At 44.4% G+C, this 8,666-nt stretch overlaps 1 protein-coding gene across 12 annotated transcripts; it reads left to right on the forward strand.

Moving 5' to 3' along the window:
- The first annotated feature begins 1,691 nt into the window (after window positions 1–1,691).
- Window positions 1,692–6,483, forward strand: LOC100274198 (uncharacterized). Of its 12 annotated transcripts, none has more exons than XM_008656410.3 (5): window positions 1,692–2,137; window positions 3,834–4,451; window positions 4,719–4,753; window positions 4,857–5,837; window positions 6,011–6,483. In XM_008656410.3, exons 2-4 carry the CDS (start codon window positions 4,109–4,111, stop codon window positions 5,790–5,792), a joined length of 1,314 nt encoding a protein of 437 aa, XP_008654632.1. In that variant the 5' UTR covers window positions 1,692–2,137; window positions 3,834–4,108; the 3' UTR covers window positions 5,793–5,837; window positions 6,011–6,483. The 12 variants fall into 12 exon arrangements, 11 of the variants coding, with proteins under 11 accessions (XP_008654632.1, XP_008654635.1, XP_008654633.1 ...); XM_008656413.3 differs by having other exon boundaries at window positions 4,857–5,809; XM_008656411.4 differs by having other exon boundaries at window positions 1,714–2,229.
- The last annotated feature ends 2,183 nt before the right edge of the window (window positions 6,484–8,666 follow it).

Raw genomic sequence — 8,666 nt, forward strand, 5'->3', positions numbered from 1 at the left:
CCAGAAGTAGCAGCGATCATAGACTGTCAGACCACAACGTCCTAAGATAAGTACTAGTGAGCAAAACACTTCCAGGACGTTTGGCCGGCTCAGCAGAGGCGGCCCTACTTTTAATCAGTTACTTGCTAAATATATGAAGAAGGTCGTTCCACACGATCGACCACTAAAACGAACAAAGTCAAAAGGACAATCTGTGCGAAAGTAAAAGCCAACTAAACTGACCCAAAATGTAGTACAACCAACATCGCCCAAGCATCCTCCTCTAGGGATGTCACATTGCTTTCCAGTTTATTCATTGCCGATGTGTTACTCAAGTGTGGGGTGCTACGGCGATGAATTCAGTTTACTGGCCCAATCTATTTGCTTATTCGGGTTGGGGGCACCACAAGTTTTGCCTATTGACATGTTGATCAGGCAGACATGGCTGAAGAAGATGCAATCCAAAACGGCCTCTGTACATCAAATATTTATATTATCTGATCACAAGAGCTAATGACTTGCATCGAGTTGAGTCCTTACTTCGAGAACAAAACAACTCATGAGATCTATTGTTTCCGAAGTGCGCTGGTGCTTTTGGTTCACCAAGCTCCACCAAAAGGCAGGGGGGCATATGTTGAGCACCAAAAGTGGCGGACGGTCCGGCCCTTGGGCCTGGACAGTCCGTGTGCCCCGCGATTAGATGAAATCGGGTGATTGTCCTTATCTCGTGTGTGGTTATTCATCTAATCACGTAGGAGTTGTTGGCTATCGCCTAGGAACATGCCCAGACCTTCTCCCCTAAAAATATAAAGGGGTACGACCGATTGAGAAGCTCACGAACACATTCCAATCGAACATATCTATTTTATTTACTTTTCCTGCCCTATGAGTAGATGTAACGTAGTTGTAGCCTTCCGCATATCCACCTCGACCCCTATTCGACTCTACGTCGTCTAGATCTGTCCTGGGGTGGCTTGTCGACCCTAGGATCTTACCCCTCCTAAGGGCAAGATTTACTTCGTCTACTTCACTCAAGATCTCTTCCTCAAATTGATCTCTTAATTCCTAGGCGTCTCTACGTCGTCTAGAGATGCCCCGGGTGACCTGCTGACCCGGAGCACCCTAAGGTCTCTCCTCCTCCAGGGGGCGGGATTTAGGTCCTACGAGAAGAAGACGATCTTACGCCATCACGGATCGTCAGGCCCAGAGCGCGGACCGTCCGAACAGCACACATGGAAGAAGCCGCTCCTATCGCTAGCTCGCGGACCGTCCGCGTTGCCGCAACGAGCACCGCCGGGCGACCCGTCGTGGACCACCGCCACTGTTCACCTCGCGGAGCCAAAACCAATGTATTGCTCATCACGAGAAGGCCATATGGTTCGTTGCTGTTTGGTCCCAAATATGTGGTGACTATCATAGATATGTTGCTCCACCTCCAAGATAACCACTTTATTCGACCCTATATCATCTAAAGGTGTAAGTACAGTCAGACGGTTCATTATAGTGTTTGGTGACAAAAAGTCGCCAACATAAGTTATATGATAATATTTATATGTGACATGATAATATGATAAAACTCGCTGTGGGCTAATATAAATAAAATTGCTCTGCCTATATCCTTTAATTGATCATATCATTATTAAAAATATTCCCGAGACAAACCACGGTATAGCGACTACCGGAAACACGTCGTAGAAACTAGAAACAGAGGTGGAGACCGTGTACTGTGGGCCCGGGTGTGGAACACGCAGGCTGGGGCGCGGGGCCACGTGGCCCAGGGGACGGAAGCGTCGCGAGGCGCGGTCTCGTGTCCACTCAAGTGGTGGCCGGAGCACGGAGCTGTTTCGTTTCCGCTCGCAGGCAGGCACAGCGCCAAGCGGCGACCGAGAGTCCGAGACCCATTCCCATCCACGCGACCACGCTGCCGTTCTCTCCCCTTCCTCCCCGTCGCTTCCATTCCCGTCCCTCACAATCTCACCCCCGCCAGCCGAGCCCCAACCCTAACGAAATTTACACCTGCTTCGTCGGCGTGAGCGGTCTTAGGCGCCGGGCGTCGCTGCGGTCCAGCGGTGTCGGATCCGGGTCCCGCGCCGTTAGGTCGAGGTTTCTTCGGCGACGGTGCAGCCGCTGGATGTTAGTCTGGCAGATCGGGGCCGAGGTAATTTCCACGAACTTAGGGGGCACCTTTTCGCGTTGGTGCTCAAAATGGAGAATTTCGGTGCCGTTCGGGCAGGTAGCTCCTGATGAATTGTGAGTTTTAATAGGTGCTACCTTCTCATCTGTTATCCTAGTGATCTGTAATCTTTGCATATGATTCAAGTGTGATGTAGTATTGGTTTTACCTGATATTGTGTTAGTTCCTGCCACAAATTCGTCAGGTAGATTTAATTTACCATCGGCTCTTTCGTGATTTATCAGTTAAATATCGAAACATTTAGTTACTTATCGACGGGGGAAAAATTACACGGAGAATAATTGTTGCTTGAAGGCAATATAATCATGACCTGTCGAATTGCGCATCGTATTGTATTCTGGCTTTGCTTTAATTGGATACCGATCAATAAAATACTATACAGGCTAGTTTGGGAACCCCATTTTCCCAGAGATTTCCATTTTCCCAAGGGAAATTAGTTCATTTTTCCTTGGGAAAATAGAAATCGCTTAGAAAATGGAATTCTCAAACTAGCTCTACTTGTTCCATCCTGCCATGGTTTTGCACAGTGCTTATTCGGCAGTAAGAATAGTTGCGATATGCTATTTTGTTGTTTGGGGTGAAGGATCTGGCCTTTGAGTGAACTTTGGTTTTGGAATATCTTGTTGCTGGTCTACCTAACAGTTGCTTTCTTCCTCCACACATTTTCATCCGACTGTAGTTAGCCAGCTTCCCTAACTTTGTGCCTTCAATTATAAACAAACATCTACTTTTGATTATTTTTAGCTTTCTTATTGTGAATAAGTGAAGTGGTTGCTTTATAGATGTTGGGGGCTGTTTGGTTTGTGGCTAAACCTGCCACACTTTGCCTAAGGTTAGTCGTTCGAATTGAATAACTAACCTTAGGCATAAAAGTTAGGCAAAGTGTGGCAAGTTAGTCATCAAACCAAACAGACCCTTGATGTTCCCACCTCTTAAGTATTTAGGGATGTATGAGAAATGCAAATGTACTAAAAACATGGTACTAGTGTTCTTCCATTTGCTACAACATTTGTTTTCTCCATACACTTCTGCCTACCCAAATAAATTCAAATACAGCAGAAACACGTAGTATTTTGTTTTTTTATATCCTAAATTCCTAATTTGGACTTATGGCCCCCTATCTGATCATTCTTGTCTTGTTGGACTCATTAGTTTATCTTTCTCCTTTTGTGACTTCGTCACGTTCCATTGCCTCTCTCCAGTCCCTTCAGTAGTCCAACCCCTGCAATATGCTGCCCAATTCGTTGTGGATTGCATTTGTAGTACTCCCTGCATTCTAAATTATAGGACGTCTTGGCTTTTCTAGATACATAGCTTTTATTATTTATCTAGACATAGTGTATCTAGAAAAACGAAGATGTCTTATAATTTGGAACCTAGGGAATAGATTCCTAAAGGCTACAAGATTATCATGTGCATTTCTATTCGACAAATAATAATAATTCCAATCATACTGGTTCTTTTGATGATCTTGTTGTGGATGCCCCTTAGCTTCCTCTTTGGGGGTGTTTTCTTCTGTCTATGTGGTACCCCTAGCTCCCTCTGTAGGCTTAGAGTGCACATGTCTATACTACATACTATCGTGTTTAACTTTATACTAAGTTTTTGCTCATTTCTTTATTGAAGACGACCTTATTATTGTTATTGTATCCCTGTACAGCTAGGCAGTGTTGGGTTGTAAAATTTGTATCGCGTGAATGAACTCAGAGCATCTCAATGTTAAAACTGTAAAAGGGGCAGACCTGGTGCCAGAGGCTCCCACATGAGTGGGTTCTAGGGAAGGGATAATCCGAAGCAAGCCTCCCCCCTGCAAATGCAGAGATGTGGCTTTGAACCCGTGACCTGGTGACTCAGTGAGACACCTCTCACCACTGCAACGGGCGTGTCCTTCCTCAGCGTTAAAACTGAGCATATTAATTCCCCTGCTTAAGCAATATGGGAGCTAATTGCTGCGTTGCTGCAAAGGAGAGGACACAGCCGTGCATCACTCCTATAGAAGTATCGACATACAGGAATGTGAGGCGCTCGCCATCATGGAACATTCGATGGGACAATCGCACACATATAGAAGACATAATGGATATTCCTACTCTGTTCTCCAACCATAGTAGTGGAAGCATTCATCCTGATACAAAGAGTGGTTCCATTGCTCCAACTGAAGGGTTCTCTAATGGAAATAGCCTTGGAACTAGCCCTTCCAATGTGTTCCATGGAGCAAAGTGGCACAAATCTGATAAAAAAATGGAAGCACGCAAGGTTACAAAGTCTGATTCTCGAGGTAGTGCACAGTTTGATGCTATGGCTTATGCTTTCATTAAGCAAAATCCTTTATACTCCATTACTCCCTCCATTCCAATTATAAGATGTTTCGTTTTTTCTAGATACATAGCTTTTGCTATGCACATAAATATACACTATGTCTAGATACATTGTAGAAACAATGTATCTAAAAAATTCAAAATGTCTCATAATTTGGAACAGAGGGAGTATAATTGTAATCCCCTAACCTGATGGACTTTGTTTACTGATTTTTACTTATTTTCAGCTGATCGCTCCACAGCAAGTAACTCTTCTCCTGAGGTATGCAACATTAAGCTACCTGCCAAGTTGTTACCTTCTAGGTTCCATGCAATGGTAATACCGATGCATTTGTTGTCTGACATCTTTTTTGTAATATGTGCAGACAAAGCTTTCCAGGAAATCACTGGACATATCAAGTGTTGCTTCAGATTTGAAGACTTCAGTGTCTGTTCCTTCAACGCCACCCTTAGTATCCAGAGCAGATCCGTCATCCTCCAAGGGGCATTCTCAACCTACAGATTCAGATTTGATGAAGAAAGCATGGCGGTCACCAGGGTATCAATTATACAGACAGGTTTCGGACAGTAAAATTCCATCTCTCAGATCTCTCAATGAGATAAGGTCTCCTGAAGGAAGGCCTCCCTCTTCCATGTTATCAGCCTGCAGCAACGACTTGTCAGCAGCAGGATCCTATGGTGAGTCATCCGATGGTTGGTCAATGCGCACATTTTCTGAAATGGTCTCAACATCCCAAAGAGAGAGGTGGTCACTTGACAGTGAGCTCTTGGGATCCATTTCTAGTAAAATGACAAGATCAAGTGCTTCGAGTTCTACTACACGCCCCCCTGACCAAGACGTGTGCAAGCTGTGTTTAAAGCTGCTAAAGGAGAGATCGACATGGAACGCGCAGGAGCTGGCTGTTGTTGCTGTTTTGTTGTGTGGACATGCATACCATGCTGACTGTCTGGACAGCATAACTACAGAAGCTGACAAATATGATCCTCCATGCCCTGTGTGCACGCACGGTGAGAAATTTTCAGTGAAGCTATTTGGGAAGCTGGAATCAAAGATCAAGAACAAGATACCAAAAAATGTGTCAGTTGATATTAATCTAGATGGGAATAGTAGTAATAAGCACCAGAAGAAAGGTAGAAGAGAGCCCAGGTTAGGTACAAGTTCAAGCATGAAGGTCCCATTTAGTCGTCCATTTTTGAGGAGACATTTCTCCATTGGATCTCGACCACCTCGGTCGGTCTCAGAAACTGATTCCACAAGAAAGAAGGGATTCTGGGCAAGACACTGGGAGAGAGTAGAATAGAATCCAATTGTCGTTAGGTGGGTTGGTCTCAATTATTATGTTTTGGTAAGTTCAATTTCATATAGCAGATTACTAGTCCTATTCCTTTTGTCATCATGGAACAGTTTAAAGCAGGTTACTAAAATTCAAACTAGTGTCGAATTTGGAATGTCATGTCATCTCTGAACAGTTTAAAGCCGACAATAGCATGATTAATTGAATTTGTGTTCTTTCCACAGGAAGGATCTTTAAGAAGAGGTGAACTCCTCAGCATGCAAGCTAGTGGAGGTGAACTCCCCAGTATACAAGGGCTGCCGAGCAACCAACATATTTGGAAGTTTCTCTCAGCCATCGTATTCTGATACTGGTGCAGAGCGCACAACAAGGTTTCTTATACCATGCGAGGCAGGGTCGTTGTAGGCCCCGCTTGCATCTAAGTAATAGTAGTATCGATCTAACAGAAACGGTGTGGCCTTCCTGGATTTAAGGCCCAATGCTGGGTTATAAGATTACACAACCAGCATGCTAGATTATTTACTGTACCCGCAGTTTTTTTAATTATTGGCTAAGGTATTTGTTGGTGGTTGATGGAATGCGTTTAATTTGAAGGCTTTAGTGGTACTGTAGAACTTTTCAATCAGATTGGCTGAACTGATCATCCTTGCGTTCACATATACTAAATATAGACGCACTTATAGGGTGTTTGGTTTGAGGAGTGAGTTAGTCTCATCTTTTTATTCCGTATTTTTTGTTTGGTTTGTGGAATAGAATGAGCTGATTCATCATCAACTTATTTCTCATAGTTAGTTAATACTAATATAATAATTCTCATAGTTAGTTAATACTAATAATGATTCTCATAGTTAGTTAAAACTAATATAATGAATGTGATCATCTAACCAAATTTGAAAAATAGATCTATGATGTACTATTTTATTTTGGATGAAGTGATTTTTCAAATCAAACACCTCGTAGAGAATGCTTTTCTACTTGTTGCACCCAGCTGACAGTCAATAATTGTTGGTAGTAAATTTGAGCTTCGCTTCTGACTGTTTGCAGAAGATTTGCTCTGGAACTCTTACAAATTTGGGTATCTCCTTGAAGATAAGGTAGTTTGCGTTGCAAAGTTTGATGAGGCAACAAAATAGTTATTGAAGTCTTCATCGGAGGGTAAGAGCATCTACAAGAACAACTTACAAAATGACTCCTCAAAATCAGTTTTAACAGTTTTAAGGGGCATCTAAAAAATTAGTGGGGATAGATTTTAATCCTTTCTCCAACAGATACTTTAAAGCGGTAGATTGTTTCTAGGGAGCTAAAAAAACTCTCATTTGTAGCTACAAATTAGGGAGTTTTAAGGGCTATGAAAAAGTTTGTAGCGTTTCAGAGGAACTGTTGGACACGTTTTTATGATTTTCCTAAAAAAAACTTGATTTAGGAGAGAAGCTCTAAAGACACCCATCTAGTGTCTAGTGCTGTAACACCCTGAATTTGGTAGTATAAAATTTTCTTTGTTTTTATCTATAAATTAAGGTGTTACTCCTCTTCTCTTTTCTCTCTTAACCCCTATTTCTTGTTTCCTTTACAGAGAGGGTTGTTGTTTTAGTTGGAGTTGTAGTTATTTTTCCACGAGATAAAACCCCTATTTATGAAGTGTTGTATTTTGCTAAACCCCAAATTTTACCCTTGTGTGATGCATATGCTTGTGATGATCTCCTTTGAATTTGTGGCATATTTGAGTATGAATCCAAGAAAGAAAGGAGAAAGAAAAAGGAAAAGAAAACAGAATTCAAAATAAAAGAAAAAGGGAAAGTAGCCCTTAACCCTTGTCCAGTCGACCTTTCGGCCCATGGCCCAAACCGCCTGTGTCCCCACCCCCCTCTCCCTCACTCTGCCCGGCTCGCCAAAACTGCTAGCGGCTCCGCCCACGCGCACCCACGTGTTTGTTGCTCGCGGTCGCTGACCAGCGGGCCCCATGCACCGGAAGCCCCCTCGCAACTGTCGCCCGTGAAGCCGCCCCATGGACCCCACCCGTCAGCAGATTGTTGCTGATTTAAAGTCACCCTCGACCCTGTGTAACCAACTCCCTCGCCCCGCGCGCACGCACACCGAGGAAGGCGGCCCATGCCGTGCACTCCTTGCGAAATTGCCGCCACCCCGACTCCTTTTGAGCCCCTGCGCACGCCCGCCCCCTTCCCCCACCTCCCTTCTCTCGTCCACATAGCCAGCCGCCCTTGTGCAGACATGCCACCGCTCCGAGCTCGACGTGCCGCCCACGCACTAGAGCCCCCACTGCAAGCTCGCCCCGCCCCGCCGTTCTTGCTCGAGGTTCGCCACCGCCGACCGAAGCCCTGCCCCAGCCGAGCTCCACCCGAGGTAAAACCGTTGGTCGTTCCTTCTTTTTCTCTCCCCTGTTCCCTCTTCTCTGTTGCGTGCTCATCGATGAGGGATATATGTGTACATTTGGGCCATCAGGCTGGCCCGAAGCACGAAAAAAACACAGCCTAGGTGTTGGTGGCCTTCTTCTTCGCCGAAGGTCCTCTAAGCAAAAACACCTTCGGCAGGACGATATGCAAGCAGACATAACGTGAAGGTATATGCCGAAGCTACAATTCAGGGAGCTTCGGCATGACGACACGCCTTGAGATAAAGGGCAGCACCGACTTAAAGAGGAAAAGACTGTTTAGTCCATGATAACTTGTGTCATGTTTGTAATTAGTTATTAAGGACATAAATGTAATTTTGACCGGGTTGCATCCCGTGCCTATAAATATGTGAACAGTACCCATGTACTGTTCACGCTGACATGTATTCACTCGCACGTCACACTTGGATTCTTACCTTCTGTCAAGCCGAAGGTACAAATGTAACTCAATATCGTTGATGTTTATTCAC

The sequence above is a fragment of the Zea mays genome, chromosome 8, assembly GCF_902167145.1.
Source record: "Zea mays cultivar B73 chromosome 8, Zm-B73-REFERENCE-NAM-5.0, whole genome shotgun sequence".
Classification (NCBI taxonomy): Eukaryota; Viridiplantae; Streptophyta; class Magnoliopsida; order Poales; family Poaceae; genus Zea; species Zea mays.

What these genes read in the sequence shown, in the direction of transcription:
- LOC100274198 (XM_008656410.3), top strand. Translation starts at nt 4,109, where the DNA reads ATGGGAGCTAATTGCTGCGTTGCTGCAAAGGAGAGGACACAGCCGTGC. An exon ending in TACAAAGTCTGATTCTCGAG is followed by an intron (nt 4,452 to 4,718) that starts GTAGTGCACAGT and finishes ACTTATTTTCAG; the next exon opens with CTGATCGCTCCACAGCAAGT. An exon ending in CAAGTAACTCTTCTCCTGAG is followed by an intron (nt 4,754 to 4,856) that starts GTATGCAACATT and finishes TAATATGTGCAG; the next exon opens with ACAAAGCTTTCCAGGAAATC.